The 20363-nt window shown below is 40.8% G+C and overlaps 1 protein-coding gene across 7 annotated transcripts in view; it reads left to right on the forward strand.

Annotated features, from left to right (window-relative positions):
* GOLGA3 (golgin A3) overlaps positions 1–20363 on the forward strand; it is a 51260-nt gene continuing 30897 nt past the window's right edge. The window contains exons 1-8 of one of the 7 annotated variants that reach the window (XM_056821952.1): positions 2–372; positions 5912–6110; positions 6712–6778; positions 9309–9590; positions 11449–11561; positions 14100–14782; positions 17275–17386; positions 18438–18744. In XM_056821952.1, coding sequence (XP_056677930.1) covers positions 9353–9590; positions 11449–11561; positions 14100–14782; positions 17275–17386; positions 18438–18744 — 1453 coding nt within the window. In that variant the 5' untranslated portion in view covers positions 2–372; positions 5912–6110; positions 6712–6778; positions 9309–9352. Of the gene's footprint in view, positions 373–5911; positions 6216–6711; positions 6779–9308; positions 9591–11448; positions 11562–14099; positions 14783–17274; positions 17387–18437; positions 18745–20363 lie in introns of those variants that run through there. The other 6 variants (XM_056821948.1, XM_056821949.1, XM_056821950.1 and 3 more) reach the window with 6 other exon arrangements.

The raw sequence follows: 20363 nt of genomic DNA on the forward strand, positions 1-20363 counted from the left end.
CAGCTTCTTCCTGTTTGGATTCTGGGGAGGGCGGAGCCTCGGCTCTCGGTTTGCCTCTAGAAAAAAGCGGAAGTTGTGCTCTTCTTTAGAGTGCCCCCTGGGAAACACACCCCGCCATTCCCACTATACTGCCTGTTCCCGGCCTTTAGAGAGCCTCCGACTCCGAGATTTTCCACCCCGTTGAGGAGACGGAGAACGGAGAGGCTTTTGGGACGAGCCGCAGCCTTTCCCGAAGAAAACGCGTACCCTGGAACTCCTCAGCGGAGGAGTGTTTCCTGGAGGAACACAGAAACCTGCCACACCGGCCCGCCCCGCCCGTGGCAGAGCCACGTCTCGGCCGGAGGAGCCGCAGGAACCACCGCAGTGTCAGGGGTGAGGAGAGCGCTGGGGCCCAGGGGTCCGACCCGCCGTTCGTCGCCCCGGGGAGGGAGGAGAGCCCTAGGCCCCTCGGGCTCTACTGGCCCTGCTGCCGCCGCCTCTGCGGTCTCTGGCGTTAGGGCAATTCTGTGACATGGGGCCTTGGGCCACAGAAGGGGAAACTGAGGTCCGAAGGTCGCCCCACGACGGCAAAGTTGAAAACTTGGACCCTAGGCACTCGGGCCCACTATCTGGCCTGGTGTTTAGTTTCTCTGCCCTGGGGGTGGGAATACTATCGATAGTGAGCCCTTGTGTAGTGCTTTTACAGATTACAGAATTGGATTCCTGGGAGAGGCTATGCTGCTCCCCATTGTACAGGTGAGAATGAGGTGAACTAAAGTCAAGTGACTTGTCCGGGGTCACGCAGCTACCAAGTGTCAGAGGCTGACTTTTCACTTCAGTCTTCCTAACTTTAGGCCCAGTGTTCTATCCCCTGCACCACCAGATATCAAGGGAAAAGAGGCGATTTGGCCAGGATCACCCAGCTAGACATTGCCTGAGGCTGGATTGGAACTCGGTCTTGTAGGTGCCAGGTCTTGAACATTTGCTCTCGCTACTGAGACTGGTGAGTCCCTTGGCCAGAGTACTCCCTCCACAGCCAATGTTGTCATTAGACTCCTTCCTTTCCACCACGTGTATGTTTACATTGTTGAGATACTATGACTAATAGTGCAATTCCAGGATTTCCTGATTGTGAGTAGTCATGGAGACTGGAAGCTGGCTTATAGCCTTTGGTCCAGAAGTTCATACCAGCACATTTGGGTCTTTCCCACCCAGTTCTGGACTCCATACAAGTCATGTCTGCCCGCAAGCCTTTATGCTAGGCCTTGAAGAGTGGGGCACTAATTATTTTTTTAATACTGTGTTTTATGGCCCTAGACACTGTGAAACTCAAGATTTCTGTAGACTTTGCCACCTCTGTGTTTCAAGGTGTCTCCAGGGACATTTTCTTTTTCACCTTCTCTCTTAGAAAGATAGGAAAGCAGTGAGGGCTAGGCAATGGGGGTTAAGGGACTTGGCCAGGATCGCTCAGCTAGGAAGTGTGTGACATCACATTTGAACCTAGGACCTCACATCTCTAGGCCTGGCTCCCAATCCACCAAGCCATGCTTCCAGCCAGTGGCATTTTCCAGAAAGAGTGAGTTGGGCATTTGAGTCATTTGGATTCAGAAAGTGAGAAAACTTCTTCCTCCTTATCTCAGAAAAAACAAAAACAGAAACCCACCCAGTCTAATCAAGGAACATTTATGGAGTATTCAATGTAGACCTGGCACTGTGCTAGAGGCTGAGGACATGAGAGCAAAGAGGAAACAGCCCTCAACCTCAGGGAGATGTCATGTTTTTCTGGGAATGACAATTTCTATGTTGATCTGGGAGAGAGTTTGTTAAATAGCTGTTTTGGTCATTACTTGATATTAAAATTTTTAAATACAATTAGAGTTCTGATTTGTATTCATTACTTTCTTTTTTAAACCTCTACCTTTTGTCTTAGAATATCAGTTTCAAGGCAGAAGAATGGGTAAGAACTGGCATGGGGTCGAGGGTCACCCAGTTTGGAAATGACCATGTTTTGAACTCAGGACCTGGCTCTATCCACTGAGCCACCTATTTTTAAGAAGAGAAATTACTTTTTGATGGCCACAGTCTAGATAACTAATTATTATTCTAGTCATGTTTTTCATTCTCACTGCAAAGGATTATTTAAGGATGTGTACTTAATTCAGGGAACTGCTCAACCAAACATTTGTACTTTTTAAAGTTCGTATTGTTTTACATTTTTTGCTCATTCCTTTTTGTGCAGATTTTCAATAAGAACTTGGACAAGTAAAGAGTTAAATTTAAGTGAACATTAAATAGTATTCTTAAGGCATGTTCTGACTTTGTATTATGATTCCTCCAGACAAAGAGATGAAAAAATTTCCATTTACACTTAATGCTAATTCATTTGAGAATGTTCTGACCCTACCCCACACCCAACAGCACCAGTTATTTCTAATGCAGGTAGCAACTCAAAATTTAGTTTGGAGGTAGGGGATTAAGAGTTTAGAGCCAGTCAGCTGTCACCTTCCCCCACCCCCCACCCGCCCCCATGGGCTAGTTAGGTTTGTAGGAAAAGCTTGCATTCAATATTAATCTGGGCCATCCCATTTTTCAATGTTTACAACTTTTAAAAGATCAGCAGGATAAGATAGTGTGTCTGTTACCTTCACTGGAAAAAAAAATTCAAAATGCTTGACCTTTGTGAGAATAATAAGAAAATTGTAAAATCACTTTGTAATCTTAAAAACCTCTAAATTTACTTACCTCAGTAAACATTTAAGCACCTACTATGTGTTTGTTGTACCGTAGTAGCTTCTAAAGGGAGATAAAAACTTTAGTAAGACAAATCCTTGTCATTGCAGAGCTAGTAGGGAACCGTGACACAAATAAAGGGAAAAATAAGTAGTAATATGCCTGAGAGGTCCAAAGAATGAGATGTTTATAGTAAATGCTAAATGGAGTGGGGAGTATTTCCAGAGAAGACTGACTGGCTAGAAGAAGTGGCATTTGAATTTAACAGGTTGGCATTAGGGAAAAGAAATGAGAATGGCCAATCTAGGCCAAGAGAGACCAGGAAGTCTAAAAGGACAGAAGCCTGAAAATACAGGACAGATATGAGAGGCCAGTGAATAAGTCTAGTGTGGCTAGAACTGAGAGTCCACTGAGGGAGATAGTCTGAGATAAGATTGGTAAAAAGGGCAAGCAGGGAGAGTAATATGAACTTCCTCAAGCAATAGGAGCCTTTGGGTATATAAGAAAGATAATTATGCCTGGCATAGGAAGGTATAAGATGATTTGGATCTGGGAAGGCCTTTAGTAAGTAATTCTAGGTCAATGGTGATGGAAATTTTTACTATGCCAGTTAGAGTGGAATAGAGAAGAGGGTATGAGATAAGGCAACTAGACAGCTCCATGGATAGAGTGCCATCCTGGAGTCAGGAAGACCCGAGTTCAAATGTGGTCTCAGATACTAGCTTTATGACCCTGGGCAAGTCACTTAACCCTGTTTGCCTCAGTTACCTCATTTGTAAAATGAAATAGAAAAGGAAATGGCAAACTACTCTAGTATCTTTGCTAAGAAAATCCCAAGTGGGTTCACAAAGAGCTGGATGTGACTGAGTCAAGTAAACAACAAGAATTTGATGGAGGAGAGAAAAAGGTCAAATAGAACACCAAGGTTTTGTTTGTTTTATATTTTATTATTTGTCATGCAAAACATACTTTCAAATTGGTCATTGTTGTAAGAGCAAGCTCATACATAATCAAAACCCCAAAATAAAACCAAAGATACACCGATGTGAAAGATGACTCCAACAGTTCTTTCTCTGGAAGTGGATAGCATTCCCCATCATAAGTCTTTCAGGATTGTCCCAAATCATTGCATTGCTGAGAGTAGCCAAGTTTTCACAGATAATCATTGTCCAATATTGCTGTTATTGTGTACACTGTTCTCCCAGTTCTGCTTATTTTGGTCTGTATCAGTTCCTACAGATCTTTCTAGCTTTTTCTGAAATCATTTTGCCTATCATTTTTTACAGCACAATAGTATTCCATCATCATCACATACCTCAGTTTGTTCATCCATTCCCCAATTAATGGACATCCCTTCAATTTCCAATTCTTTACCACTACAAAAAGAGCTGCTGTTTAATATTTTTGTGCAAGTAGTTCCTTCCCCCTTTTTTATTATTTCCCTGGGATACAGATCCAGTAGAAACACTAAGTTTTTATTATTATTATTATTATAATCAATAGTATGTATTGGTTCCAAGGCAGAAGAGTGGTATGGACTAGGCAATGAGGGTTAAGTGACTTGCCCAGGGTCACACAGCTAGGAAGTGTTGGGTCAAATTTGAACCCAGGACCTCCCATTTTTAGGCTTGGCTCTCAGTCCACTGAGCCACCCAGCTGCCCAAAACACCAAGGTTTTGAACACAAAAAAATTTAATGAATAATAATGAATGCTACTGGCTGATGATATTTAAATCAAGAATAATAGGTGTTCAAATCTGGCCTCAGTCAATACACAGTATTGACTCCAAGATGGAAGGTAAGGGTTTAAAAAAAAAAAGAATAATAGGTGTTTTGAGGAACAATAGTAAGCTTATTTTAAAATGTAAGCTATTATCGTTTTTTAAACTTCTAGGTTTAAAGGCCTTACCTTTACCATCAAGGGCAGTCAGGCTAGAGACCAGTTTTGAAACCAGATCCTCCCACCTCCAGGCCACAGTGCTACCTAGCTGCCCCTATTTTCATTATTAATATAAAAGATGTGGCTGTTGCTTATGGGCAAGTTAATAATTCCCATTCTCCTATGATCTTCATGAAATGGAGATGAAACTTATTTAATAGATTTTTTTTCCAGGCTTAAGGTTTCATAATATTATAATAGGATGATATAAAATACGATCTTTCTAATCTTCAGACCTTTGAATGGAAGAAGGAAATCCTTTTTAAAAGTTTAGTAATATTCTGGCTATCCTTCAAAAGTAAAAATGCAAAGCAACTTTCCGTTTAAGATTGGCTCATCCCTTAGATTTAAAAAATAAGGGACTAAAATTTCCAAGAAAACCACTTGTCTACCCTTTTTTTAGGTGTGCATTGTTTTTTCACAGAAAATTAAATCAAAGAAGACCAAGTGTTAATTTTGAAAGTGTTCTTGCTAGCTTCTGGGCTGCTTGCTGATCCCTTCCCTGCCCAGTGCTATTGTTTCTGTCTGAAAGGTGCCCCAAAGCATCAGGTCCTTCCCATTCCCACTATAGCCCTCCTTTTTCTTCTGACCTCCCCTACTCTGATAGCCTCCCAAGTAGCTCTTACCCTCAAGTTATTCCACTCCACTGGCCGCTTAAGGCAACTAAACCTCCCCAATGACCTTGTTACTCTGCTTCCCAAAAATCTATGGCTTTCTCTCATCTCCCCAGTGTTATACTTCTGAGTAGGATTAAAGGTCCTCTGCAAACAAGGCCTTGCCCAGCCATATCCCTTTATTTCCCCCATAACACATTTTATGTTCTCATTAAACTAGATTTCTCTCTGTTCCTGCATTGTCTCTGTGACCTTGCATCATGATCATGGACAAATCACAACTTTACTCTCCACAACTGTAAAATACTTTATCTGTACTAATTAGCTCAGAGCTCACTGGATGGGGTCAGATAAGATAATACACCTGAACTACTTTATGGAAAAGCACTTTATAAAATTTCAGCTCTTTACTATTAACTTGGATCATATTATTTGCTTTCTTTGTTCATCCCCCATCATGCTTTAAGCACCTTGAGGGCAGGAACTGGGTCTATTTTCATTTGTATCCCCATTATCTAGCATTGTCTCTCATATACAGTAAGTACTTAATCATGTTCTTGCATCTAACAGTGTCTTGCTGACATAGCTGGGAAGTACTAAATGTTTTCCTGAGAGTGAGGCAGCTTGATAATGGCCTGTTTGATTGCAGGCTACCTTTATCACTTCCTGGGATTCCCAGCGTCTGACTGATACCAGCCAGCAAATGGAAACCTTAATCTGAATGGATCTTGACTGCTGCTGATGGAGGGGGGAAAGCAGGACTTACAAGCAGCTCATTCATAAGCTTTTGTCGGCACCACTACCATCTGGGGTCACAGCTACCATGGACTCTTCCTCTGCAGAGCAAGGTGACCTGCTTGAGAGCAAATCTAGTAATGGCAACCCCGACCATTCTGGGAGACTTGTGATTCACACAGGCAAACAGAATCTGACCGATAGTGGTAACATTCCTAGTAAGTCCTTAATGATAAAGTGCTCTCTATGTCAGCTATGATCATTACCAGACTGGATAATTGTTATTTAAATACAGAGTTGCTTCTGGTGACAATAATATATTCTTATTGTTTTATATTCCTAGATATGATGAAATGTTATTGCATACTAGAATGTTTTATTCTTTTATGAAAGTGGAAATTGAAACTCAGCAGATGAGTAAAAATTTAGAGAATTATTTGATTGTTTAAGTGATGAAATTAGGCAGTCACATTGCTCTTGAATGTTTATTTTAAAACTTGTCATTCAAGACAAGAGTTCTATGGGGAAGTAATCTGAGTCCCTGTCTTACTGAAAATATTCACAATGTTCTCAAGAATCCTATCAGCCATTTTTCTTGTTTGATTCTAAATTTAAATAGCACATATTAAACAAAATATAAACTATCCAGAATTGGTAGTTCTTGGCTTCAATTGCCAGTTTGCAATATTGATTTAACTGTTCATTTTTCTTTAGAGTGCCCTCACTCTGTGGACCTGTATCCAGAACAAGTAGAAATGCTGTGAACACATCAGACCAAAAAGTTGAGATTTATATAAGACTAAAATTAGTTCAGTGGAAGTACTTTATGTTTCTTAATTTGCCTTTGTGATTTTATTAACTTGGATTTACTAAGTTCTTAATAACTGGGGACTATAGAAGAAAGATTAATCTCTGTTTTCAAATGACAAAATTTAATTGACTTATTTATGGAATTTATTACAAAGGAGTATAACATCAATCTAGTTCTACCTAAAGTATTGTCTTTTGAGAATTAAAGTGTACTAATATACCAAATGTAATAAAACAGTAAACTGAGCTTCCCACCCCAGCCACTTAGTCAGCTCCATGACTTCATCTGTAAAGTGGGACAATATTTATACTACCTACTCCTCTAGGTTGTTGTGAAGAAAGGGGCTTTGCAAGTCTTAAAGCTCAGTGTGAATTGTAATTACATCTTAACCAAAACAGAAATACCTTTTCTAATTCTTTTAAGAAGGTATTTAAGAACTTAAAACTGGCTAATTGTTGCTTAAACATAAAGTAGTTCTTGGTGACAATATGTTGTTCTATATTTAAGGCTTTTCGCTAGAGAATGAAATCCTGTTGCTTTTTGTATTGTTCTACTAGTAAGATCACAATATGGAAATTTGAAACTCAGATGGGTAGAGATTCTGAGTTGTTTGGCTCCCTGAGAGTTGAAATTCTCAAATCCTCTTCCCACAAAGCATGAGATTTAACTTCATTTTAGAATTCTGAGACAAACACATCCCTGGAGCCTGCCTCTCTAAAAAGCAGCATAATTAAACATGCAAAAGGATTAATAAACACTGTAAATTTCTTAACTTGATTACTTATATTTGCTTGACTTCTTAAAAGATGGTTTCAATCTCTTTAATTTCAGAAAGATTTTAAATGAGCTGAGAGGAAACAACCAGCATTCACCCACAAAAAATGCCTCTGCAGAGGCTAGGTTTTCCCAGTTCTCTAAAATGAAGTGAAATTCACTTAAAAGCAAACTTATGAGGATTGGCTCTTGTCCTCCTCTTTCTGATCTTTACACCCCAGACTCACCTGTGTGTACTAGTACAGGTGTGCTTGTCAGTGTCTGATTTTTTAACATCTTTGCCCTTTGACTTGGCTAAGACCTCAGAAATGATTAAATTTTTAAAAATTTCTCTTGCACTTTGCACATGTTTCTGTATCTCAAGCAACACAAATTTTATTTCAGTCAAAATAAAACATTCAAGAAATGATACTTTAAATATTCTTTTTGCCTATCAATTAGTTTGCTAAGTACAAAAATTGGAGACTGTGAGACTGTTATTTTAATTTCTTATTTAGTTTTGACTGGCTCTATTTGGAGTTTTCTTGGCAAAAGATACTGGAGTGATTTGCCTTTTCTTTCTCAAGCTCATTTTATAGATGGGGAAACTGAGGCCAACAGGATTAAGTGACTTGCCATGGGTCATATAGCTAGTTTGTGTCTGAGGCTGGATTTTAACTGGGGTCCTCCTGACTGGTGCCCTCGTGCTTTATCTACTGTGCCAACTGACTGATCTGATTTAGTGAATTATCAGCACAGAAAATCCCTAGTTCTGTGTGTGTGTGTGTGTGTGTGTGTGTGTGTACACACATACATATGTATGTGCTTGTCTCACACCTTGGTCAAATTCCTTGGGCTCTCAAGGCTTCTGTTTCCTTATCTGTAGACTGACAGTTCCAGCCAGCCAAGGTGTCTTCCAATTTATGATTCTAAGGCTGTTAGGAGCTAAGCCTCTGGTTCTCACTCAGCATTTAGTCCATGTATATTGATAATTGTAAAGCAAGAAAGTTGGATGACAGTTTTCCTTGGACCTTATCCCAATATTTCATGAATCATAGAATCTCTTTGCCTCAGTTTCCTTGTTGCTGAAATGGGGATAAAACTTGTACTTGAAATGTGAATTTAATGAATTGGTTTGTTTTGCTTGATTGCACTTATGTGACAAGGAGAGGGGTATATTGGAGGGAGAGGTCTTTGAGGAGTGACAGTGACCTAAAACAAAGCATTTCTACCTATCTGAAGGAAGTTGTCAGACATGACATATAACATGACCACAAAGCAGCATCTTTTTAAAGGCTGGTAGGTTTGTGGACAGCTTTTTAGTGCTTTCAGGAATTTATTATTTTGTTGGTTTGGTTCCACCCTCCTGTGACACACGTCCCAGTCCTGCTGTAGCTCAGGGGCTGACTCACAACCAGAGGGCCGGACTCCAGGGAGTGAGCCCTTGAGTCTCATCATCAGAAGCTGATCTGAAGGGACCAGACATACAGGCTGTCACTGTGCCCACTTTTAAAAGTTTCCATTTGCTTTTATAAGCAGAGAGGATTTAGAAGCGTTTCCAACTGACCTTACTTAAATGAATAGAGCTCTGCTTTTAAAAAGCAAATTAGCAAGACATGAACCTACCCATGTCCATCTAGCTTTGAATCATATCCTCTTAACTTCAAGTTGAATAATGTGGTTTGGAATTTGGAGGGTGGGTCCCACTAGAATCACAAAATATCTGAGCTACTTTCTTTTTTTCCAGGTGCCAGTATTAATATTAACCAAGTGTCAAATGAAGGAGGAAACATGGAGGCACCCAGCAAAGAGAATGTCTGTCAGAATGGACCCACAACTCATTTCCCTGATCCTCCATTGTCACTTGATCCCACCACCAGACCATTTGGTCCTGATCCATCTCCAGGTGTGGCTGGTTTCCATGACAACCTAAGGAAGTCTCAGGGATCTAGTGCTGAGGGAGTAGTTCTTAGAAAAGAAGCTTTGCAGTCTCTCAAACTCAGTCTTCCTATGCAAGAAACTCATTTGTGTAAGCATCTGTTTACTGTAGTGCCCCTTCTCTCCTCTGCTGCTGCATAAAGCTTTCACTCTTATAAAAGACTTCACATAATACCTGAGAAAGCATTTTAACTGTCATCAAGGTACCTGGGTGGGGCAATCTTTTTTAATACTATTTTTAATTGGGATCACATTTCTAAAATATTTGCTTATTGCTGATTGTATGGGTTTTTTGTGTTTGCCACATTAGCCTGATTCTGTAGAAGAAAATGAATCCATTTGGGAATAGAAGCATCAAACAGTGTACATGATAAGGACACTACTTCCTTAACTCCCCAGCTGAAAGAACCACATTTTTATTCTATGGTCTGTGCTTCACCACAAAATTATTAGGAGATTATTCTTTGGGCATCTCCTTGCTTCTATGTATAGGAAGCTAGATTAGCTCCATTAAAAGCATATCATTGCACTTTATAGTACCTATTATAGTTCCTATATAGCCTGGCAAAACTTAAAGTTGAATTCTGGGGATATTCTTGGTTCAGGGATTGATTAGTATTACTTCAAGATTTCAAGGATCTATGCTTTGATACGAATACATCCCCTCCACCACCATAGATCAAAGCTCTTCCAGTCTTTAGGAAAAGGTCTGTATTTTGCCAGGGCTGGTGATAAGCCTCTAAATCTGGTCCTTGGATGACAGCCATAAAATGTGTCTGTCCTTGGGCCCATGTTTCTGCTATCTTAAAAAAAAAAAAAAGATTTACAAAGTATCTAAAAATGGTACTTTATATTTCTTGAAAATGTTCTTTCCATTATGACTTCTTAGGGCTTGTCCTTGTCTTTTCCATCTGTGGCCCTTCTCATATGTTGAACAAAAATGAGTACCATTGATTTTAAATAAGGAAAAAAGTTATAGGTTTGACTTGATATAATGAAGTGTCCTTTGCACTTCCACAGTCTCTGGCCCATTTGCTCACAACAATAGGCGTTTGAAAACCATTGTGTCTACAGACTAATGCCGATAGAGAAATGGTTTCCCTCCCACTTGGGCCATGCTAGAATTTTTCCTGTCAGTATCATTCCCAAGATTATTGCTCTCTTAATAGCCTGGGAATAGAATTAGTGCTCCAAACCTTTCCTTACATGTGGGTGTCTCCTTTGCTGTTGTTAACATTTAGCTTTAAGTTGGTTATTTTGAAGTCCAACTACTTAAATATTTTGTGCCTCTTGCTGGGGTTCAGTTTATGCAACAAAGATTTTAAGAATGCTGACTAGATAACATATAAACTCTCTTGATATGGCTCATCATTACAGAGGTTCAGATAAACCATGTGCCAAATATTATTCCCCAAAATGTATAAAGGAAAAATATAAAAGCACGATAGCCATTCTTTCCCTGTTCTGATGGAAGCAGTATAATTATGTGGTTCCACTGTGCATTCTTCTCATGTTGCTTGCTGGAAACTTGTACGTAGCCATCCTGAAGCAAAGAGCACAAGTTTATTGTAACTTCCTCGTTGCTGATTGCACACCAAAGACTCTCTTAATGGGTCAGAGAATGTCCAAAAACAGGCCACTGGCAAAAACTGTGGGCCTTGAGCTTAATTTTTGGGTGATGTTCTAATCACCTCATCATCATCATTGCTGTGTTACTAATTGAATATAGTAATCATTATACTCCCTGGAGTGGTCCCAAGCCTTCAACTGTCACATGCTTCTTGCTGTCTTTTGCATAATTGATACAATTTTGTGGTCAATGTTATCCTTCATTTCTTCACTCATTCTCTGGTAATTGAAAGTGGAGGAATAAAGCTACTCTCTCTGGCTCTTTTGTTCCCTGACTTTTAAGTGCAGTGTTTTGGTTTAAAGAAACTTATGTATTCCAGGTTCAACCGAATCTTCACTTCCCTTGGAAAAAGAGGAGCAGATCCGCCTTCAGGCTCGAAGAAGACTGGAAGAGCAGCTCAAACAGTACAGAGTGAAAAGACATCAGGAGAGAGTAAGACTATTGCCATGAATAAGCTCCCAACAGACTGTGCTCATTAAATGTGATAGTAAAGGGCAAGAGCAAAAAGCAGCTCAGAACTTTTTTTTTTCAAGACCAATGCTCTCATTTTATTTTATTTTTTTAAACATTATTTTATTTGGTCCTTTCCAAACATTATTCATTGGAAACAAAAATCATTTTCTTTTCCTCCCCCCCTCCCCCTCCCCCCACCTCTCCCATAGCCGGCGCATGATTCCACTGGGTATCACGTGTGCTCTTGACTCAAACCCATTTCCATGTTGTTGGTATTTGCTCTAGAGTGTTTATTTAGAGTCTCTCCTCAGTCCTATCACCTCCACCCCTGTAGTCAAGCAGTTGCTTTTCTTCGGTGTTTTTACTCTCACAGTTTATCCTCTGCTTGTGGATAGTGTTTTTTAGATCCCTACAGATTGTTCAGGGACATTGCATTGACCCTAATGGAGAAGTCCATTACCTTCGATTGTACCACAGTGTATCAGTCTCTGTGTATAATGATTTCCTGGTTCTGCTCCTTTCACTCTGCATCACTTCCTGGAGGTTGTTCCAGTCTCCATGGAACTCCTCCACTTTATTATTCCTTTTAGCACAATAGTATTCCATCACCAACATATACCACAATTTGCTCAGCCATTCCCCAATTGAAGGACATCCCCTCATTTTCCAATTTTTGGCCACCACAAAGAGCGCAGCTATGAATATTCTTGTACAAGTCTTTTTCCTTATTATCTCTTTGGGGTACAAAGCCAGCAGTGCTATGGATGGATCAAAGGGCAGACAGTCATTTATCGCTCTTTGGGAATAGTTCCAAATTGCCCTCCAGAATGGTTGGATCAGTTTACAACTCCACCAGCAATGAATTAATGTCCCTACTTTGCCACATCCCCTCCAGCATTCATTACTTTCCATAGCTGTCATGTTAGCCAATCTGCTAGGTATGAGGTGATACCTCAGAGTTGTTTTGATTTGCATCTCTGATTATAAGAGATGTAGAGCACTTTTTCATGTGCTTATTAATAGTTTTGATTTCTTTGGCTGAGAACTGCCTGTTCATGTCCCTTGCCCATTTATCAATTGGAGAATGGCTTGGTTTTTTGTACAATTGATTTAGCTCTTTGTAAATTTGAGTAATTAAACCTTTGTCAGAGGTTTTTATGAAGATTGCTTCCCACAGCTCAGAACTTTTAAAAGACTGAAGGAACAATCCGCTGCTTTCTAGAATTAGAGAATCTCTGAATGAGAAGGGAACTCAGGAGTCACCTCATGGAGTCCATAGCTGACACAATTCCCTTCAGCCAGGTCACTAAATGCTTTAATGCATCCTCAATCATAGACCTTCAGTCTGCATGGCAAGCTGCTAAATCCCCAGATTTTGTTACATAAATGGTAACCCTTTCCTGGTTTATGCCTGTGCATTAATTATTTTGGCCCTAGAGGACTTTTCATCTTTTTCGTTCATCTAGTTACTGTCCTGTCCTTTCAACCTATTATGGTCTTTTTTAGATCCCAGTTCTTCATCTGTTGCAGTTGCTCCCCAGTTTCATGTTGTCTGTGGATCTGTTAAGTGTGCCATCTGTTGATAAAATAGATAACGAGTTGCTGATAAAACTTGAAATAATAGAGGGCCGGGAATAGATTCCAGAGACAGTCATTGACTGTCTACAAGGACTCTGTAATGACTCTTCATTGGGTTCTGGTCATTTAGCTAGATCTGAATTCATCACTGTGACCTCCCATCTGACCCAAAAGGCTATTATGAAAGGATGGGCCTAACACTGGATGGAGATCCTAAGGTCTTTAGTATTGCCTAGACTACCAGTCACCTGCTAACTCTCAGTGGTTAGAAGGCACTCAGAAACACTCCTTTTAATGATGCTGTCTGTCATCCTGCTAGGAATCACAGAGGTTCAAAGACCTAGCCTTGGCTTGTGGGACTCACCCTCTGACCTTTTTGGAAGACCTAGAGAGCATTTCCTTTTCTCTAGTTGGCCAGGTTTTGTTTTTGCTTTTGTTTTTCCGATATCCTGGGAAGTTCATTTTGAACTGATGACCAGGACTCATAGTGGGCTGATCAGATGCCCATCCATGTACCACATCTTCTCTTGTAAAAGCTGAGCAGCACTACTTTTTCTTTGTCTTCTTATTCTCACTGCCCTTTCCAGGAAACTGTCCTAGCCTGCCTTTGGCCTCCTGATCATTGTTTTTGTTGTCACTCTCTGCAGACATTAATCTTGACTTATTTCTAAGCTTTAGTTCTCTCCCGCTCTCCCTTTCTTCCTATCTTCTTTCCTCCCTCCTTCTCTCCCTCCCTCCCTCCACCACCCTCATCCAGCAGCCAGAGGGCTGACTATAGTAATTCTATATTAATTCCTAAAGGAAGTCTGATGAGGTTTAGGACAGTGATATACACATATAAAATAAGGGTTCTTAATAGTAGTACTTCATTGAAGAGGAAGGGAAAAGGAAAAAAAATCAAAAGCTGTTTATTTTAAACAAGCTGTTTGTCTTTTTCAGTCCAATCAACCTGCATCCAAAAACCGACCTACCAGTACCCTGGACCCTGAGCTCATGTTAAACCCAGAAATCTTACCAAGGGCCAGCACAGTAGCTATGACAAAAGAATACTCTTTCCTTCGGACCAGTGTCCCTCGGGGACCTAAAGTAGGCAGTTTAGGACTTCTGGCACATCCCAAGGAGAAAAAAAGTTCCAAGTCAAGCAAGATCCGGTCTCTGGCAGATTATAGAACTGAAGATTCAGACTCTGGAATTTCTAGTGGAAACTTCTTGGCACCTGACTCTGCCAGGGGCTCTCTGCATCAGAATAGAAGCAGTCTGACATCAGTGGTATCTGAAATCTGCCTTACTCCTGAAACAGATGACCGCCTGGAGAATTCTTCTGTGGCAGGGGACAGTGTCTCTGAACTAGATGGAAGTGAGGGGGGCATGAAGCTGGATGGCAATGATAGTGACAGTTCATCTTACAGCAGTGTCTCTGGCAGAGGAACATTTGGAGTTTTGAGCACAACTGGCAAGCAGGCAGCCTCCTACCTGGTTAATGGCCAGGAGATTAGTTCTGATGCAATGGGACAGTTTCCTTCTATTAGAGATGTCCTCCAGGCTGCTGCAGCCGAACACCATGACCCAGAGGCAGATGTCAATGGGGATATGCAGAGTCGGAGAGACAGTATTTCTAGCAGGTAAGGCCTTGTCCGGGTCCTACCCACACCATGCAGTAGCCTTACCCTCCCTGGAGGCTCTGCTCATTCTGCAAGCTTGGACCAGGCACTGAGCTAGGATCCAGGAGCATAAAGACAAAAGTATGGGGTTCTTTGACATCCAGGAGGAGCTGATATTGAATTTTTATCAGTTCCTCATTGGTTCACTTTCTCAAGGAAGTTGTAAATAAGCATTTTCCCAGAAAGATCATAGGATTTAAATCTGAAAAGGAACCTTAGAGATTATCTAGTCCCTGGATTTTACACAGGGTGAAACTAGGTTTAGAGAAGAGTGTAATTTGTGCAGGGTCATCCCAAGTCCTTTGACTCCACAGTCAGTACTCCTTAGACAACTACATTGACTTTATCTTCAGTGTTTTCTGAAGCAGTAGATTTCACCTTGATTTTACTTAACACCTCAGCCTGACATGCTCCTGCATCACATTTTGGTTCGGCACTTTACACTGGTTCCTAATTGCCCTTGGAATCAAGTCCAGATTCCCTGACTGTATGTTCAAGGCCTTACAGCCTGGCCTTGGGAGCTCTGTTTTACATGGTCCCTAGTAGTATCTTTTCTGTCTTCAGAGTGATAACTTGCCATTTCCCAAATAAACCTTTATAGGAATTCTTAAAACGTTTAAATCTGTCTTCTCTCTTCTGTTATATTTTAATCTCCTGGAGGACAAGGCTTCTCATTTCTTCCTGTATTTCCTGCAACACCAATAAAACTCACATTTCAATGGTGAGCTTTGCAGAGCCTGGGGGAAAGAGTTTTAAGATTTATGAAACACTTTTTTTCCACAGGAACCATGGAGCTAAGGGGTCATTATATTATTTCTATTGTACAAATGAAAAACAGAAGATTCTAAGAAATGAGGAGACTTACATAGGGTCAGAGCTAAGATTTGAAGCTGCCATCACATCTGGCACACTCTCCATGTATCATGTGCTTTGAGGAGGTTTCTTGGATTAGGATGGTAGGTTGTGGACTGAATACACCCTAAAATGGCCAAAGTGAACTTCTCTAGCTCCTTCATATACAAGGTCACCGTGTAGTCAGTCACAGAGCTGGGCCTCAGATCCAGATCTAAGTTGAGCTTTCTTGCCTTTAACTGTTGGATTGATAGGGTAGACTCTGGGGAGTCTTTTCTCAGAATCCCTTCTTTAAGCAGTAATGTATTTATGTAGCTTAAGCAATAGATCAGTTACTTGGCAACATTGGGATTATTCTTACAGATGTTTTGTTCTATCCATGAGAATACCAAAGGCTCACTGGAGAATTTAAACAGAGAAAAACTTCTTGCATAGACCTAGAGCTTCCATTTCTGTCTTTTAACTTTTTTCTCTGTTTTCTAGACTCTTCCCCATGTAATAAATGGTTTGATTTGAGTTATTTCCAGAAGTCCTTTTTATGTCTCCTCTCATATTTTGTTTATGATAGATTCATTATAATGTTTTATAACATGTAAATTAAATCCATCTTCAAATACAATTCCCTTATTTTCTCTGTCTTGATATCAGTTCTAAGACAGAAGAGTGGCAAAGGCTAGGCAATGGGGATTAAGTGAATTGCCCAGGGTCACACAACTGGGAAGTATCTGAGGCCAGATTTGAACCCCAAATCCTCTTGACTCCAACCTTGGCACTCTATCCACTATGCTACCTAGCTTCCCCAGCAGTTATTTCTTTAAATACACATTTATCTTTTTGTGCTGTCCTATTTCTGTACATGACCTCCCCTTTGAAGGATCAGAGGCTGCTTCCAGTGATGCTCTAGAGTGGAAGACAGGCAGCATCCACCCAGTGTCTAATGCATAACTTCAAGATATCTCATTAGATGCCAACCCCCAACATGCCTCCAAAATAACTCTCCTGGCTGTTCTAGCAGCCAGTACCCCAACAAGGAAAACCCTCCTTGCCAGTCACTTAGACAATTGCAGTGATCTTTAAGCCAACCTTTGATCTCTCCTACCCCAAACCACTATTCCCCCTCTGCCATATTTATTTTCCTATGCACAGGTCTGGGCATGCCCTGTCTCTGCCCTAAAACCTTTCATGGCTGCCTCTTGTCTCCTAAATGAGGTCCACATTATAATATCTGCCATCTACAAGCTCTTACTGCTGCTTTAAGGTCCAGCCACTCAAATGCACTTGCTCAAGGAAGTCCTCCTGTTGTGAATGACCTACTAGGCTGCAAAGTCCTTGAGAATGTATATCATTTCTCTTTGTATTTCTTTCAACACCACCCCCTAGGTTTCTCTGGGCCTTTTGTTTGTGCCTAAGTGATTTATATAGATTTAATTGTTCCCAAATTGAGCTCCATGAGGCCAACGACCAGTGTATTATCCAAATTGTGTATATAGCACAGAGCTGTGCACACAGTAGGTGCTTATTAAATGTATGTTAAGCTTGTTATTTAATAAGATCAATATTTATTTAACTGCCTTCCTCTGAAAGCATGTCTTATCTTACAGCATATCCATGGAGAGCTCTGTTGCTGGAACTCATGATGAAATGCTGCAGGTTCTTAAAGAGAAAATGAGGCTTGAAGGGCAGCTGGAGGCCTTGTCTTTAGAGGCCAGTCAGGTAACATCCAGGTTTAATTTTCCTAATGTTTCAGTTTACAGTTCAGTCAAAGTTTATTGGAAGTGACTTATCCACGACTTAAATTTCTCACAAGATTAGGTTACCTTTTCTTATGCCAGTCTATATATAGAGGTAAGATAAATTAAGGGGGTCTGAGGATAGTTTGTCCCACCTTGGCCACTAACTTGATGGTAGCCTGGGACAGATACTTGGATGACTTAGCTATCTCAGGTTTTCACATCGTCATTCAATTCTTTCAGCATTAAGTACTTAGCAGTGGAAACTGAGGGTATAGAGACCGAAAATAATCTCTACCCTCAAGGAGGTCCTTTGTGGGGATGCAGTAAATATAGATTAATTCCAAGGAGGGGAGACTTTAGAGAAAATTGATACAAACTTGAGTATCACAGAGTAGGAGGAGCAGCAATGGTAGTGGTGTCATAATTCTGTTTATGGAAAAAATTTGAATGAAATGCCATTTTGGTCCAGGAAGGATTGTTCATTAAATGGAACGGTAGTTTGATGGACCATAACAATGTGGCACATTTGGGCTATTTCACATGTGTCTGCTTGAGTCAAAGCAAGCTACCTTCAGGAAAACATAGGTTGCCCCTCACTTCAAAGCAGGAAGACAACTTACTTCTCAAAGACTTTGTAAGGAGGGTCTCTTGTCTGGTCAGGGATCAGATGAAATGATCTTTGAGGCCTTACTTCCTTCCATCTCAGACTCTGGGCCTCTGTAGTGTCATCATATTCTTTACCCCCCTCTACAGATTAAGAAACTTGAGGCCCAGCAAAGAACAGAAAGGGCTATATAGAAGTCTCCTAATTCTTAATTCAAAGTTCAGCTAGTTTCTCCACCACCTACCCTTGTCTCTTAGAAGTGTCATCCATAATTCCTAGGCACTTTGGGCAACATGTTGACTCTATGATTCACCTTCCTCATTCTACATTTCTTGAGATGACTATTGATTTAGATGTCCTACTCATTAAAAGTGAATGCTTTTTTTTCCTGAAAAGATAATATTTTATTGTTTGGAAAATGTTTCAGGCCCTTAAAGAGAAGACAGAGCTTCAAGCCCAGCTGGCAGCCTTGGATACCAAGCTTCAGGCTCAGGTAGAGCAAAGCCGAAGTAGCCAACAGAAGCAGGACTCGCTAAGTTCTGAAGTGGACACCTTGAAGCAGTCTTGCTGGGATCTGGAACGAGCAATGACTGACCTGCAGAACACCCTTGAGGCAAAAAATGCCAGCCTGGCTTCCTCCAACAATGACCTGCAAGTGGCAGAGGAGCAGTACCAGAGACTCATGGGAAAAGTGGAAGACATGCAAAAAAGCATCCTCAGCAAAGATAACACAGGTAGCGTACAGCATTTAAAGACTTTTTTGTTCATTTAATCATTGAGAGTTTGTGGAGCCCTGACTATGATCAGGCACTGAGGCAGCCAAGCAGTGCCTATCCTCAGGCAGCTCATACCCTACTCAGGGGGAAAGCACACATACCCATGAAGAAACACAAAAGTTATCTACCAAGAAAATCCAGGCTAATATGGGGGTGGGAGGAGGTACCAGCATCTGGAAGTTGGGGGAGTCAGGAAAGGCCTGGCATAGGAGAGACCACTAGAACTATGAATGGAAGGAAGGGTATACCAGATTGACAGGAGCATTCTAGGGATAGGGCCTAGAGCATGAGTGTAGGCATGGAGACAAGAAATCAGATGAAGGATGTGAGGAACAGCATGCAGCAGGCTAGCCACAATGTGGGGTATCTGGAGGGACAGGAGGAGAGGGGATGTGAAGCTAGAAGCATAGACTGGGATAATATTGTGAAAGACTTCTATGTACCAAACAAAAAGTAAACACATTTATTAAGCACCTCCCATGTGCAAGGCACTGTGCTAACACTGAATACAAAGGCACTTCCTGCTGTCAAGGACCTCACAGTCTAATCAAGCAGACAACTTGCAAACAACTGTGGACAGTCAAGATACATACCAGATAAACTGGACATAATCAGCAGAACAATCACTGGCATAAGGAAAGGCTGCCTATAGAAGGGGAAATTTTAGTCAAGGAAGAAAACCAGAAGAATGAGAAGTTTGTATTCTATTCTATAATAAAAACTGGAGTTTTTTGAGCAAGGATCAGAGATGGTTAGACCTGGGCTGTAGAAATATCTCTTTGTCAGCTCTGTGTAGGATGGGTTGGTGACAAGGAGGTCAGTTATGAGACTATTAAAATAGTTGAAGCTAGAATGACAAGACGGTGTTCTAGATTGGTGGCCATGTCAGTAACACCATGGACATCATTTTTAATACCTGGATAAATGTGGACCATTAGAATAATGACTGAGAATATTTAATACTTGAATTCTTCATATTAGTCATTCTCAAAAAAAAAAAAAGAGTCTGGGTGAGACACTTGGTTTAAGTTTGACAAAAGCCCCCATTTTCATGGGAGAGAAAAAGAGGGGAAATGTTATTTAACTGAAGGTGTCAGCAAAGTCTTCAAGGAAGAGAAACTATTTGAGTTGGCCCTCAAAGGCTTATTTTATTAGCAAGCTGAGTAAGGAAATGCATTCCATGCATAGATAACTGTAGTAGCAGAGGCAGAAGTAAGAGAGTGTCTATCATGTTCAGGGGCAAAATTGTCCAGTTTGGAGCATGGAATGGATAGAGGGGAATTATACCAACTAAGATTGGAGCATTGGTGGGACCACATTGGGAAGGGCTTTGAATGCTACAGGAAACCGTGGAAGAATTTTGAGTGGAGCCAGGATCCACTGGCAGATATCATTTTGGAGCTACACTGGGGTCTTTCAAGAACATGGGCAGGGCTCAGGAAGATAGAAGAGTCCACCAACTGTGAACCAGTGAATTGATTTCAGTTCCTGGCAGAGTTCCTAAATCTAAATGACTTATAAACATTTAGAAAAGCGTTGCTTCATCATCAGGTCATTCTAGAGTAATCTCATTTCCC

Source organism: Monodelphis domestica, chromosome 3 (genome assembly GCF_027887165.1).
Source record: "Monodelphis domestica isolate mMonDom1 chromosome 3, mMonDom1.pri, whole genome shotgun sequence".
Classification (NCBI taxonomy): domain Eukaryota; kingdom Metazoa; phylum Chordata; class Mammalia; order Didelphimorphia; family Didelphidae; genus Monodelphis; species Monodelphis domestica.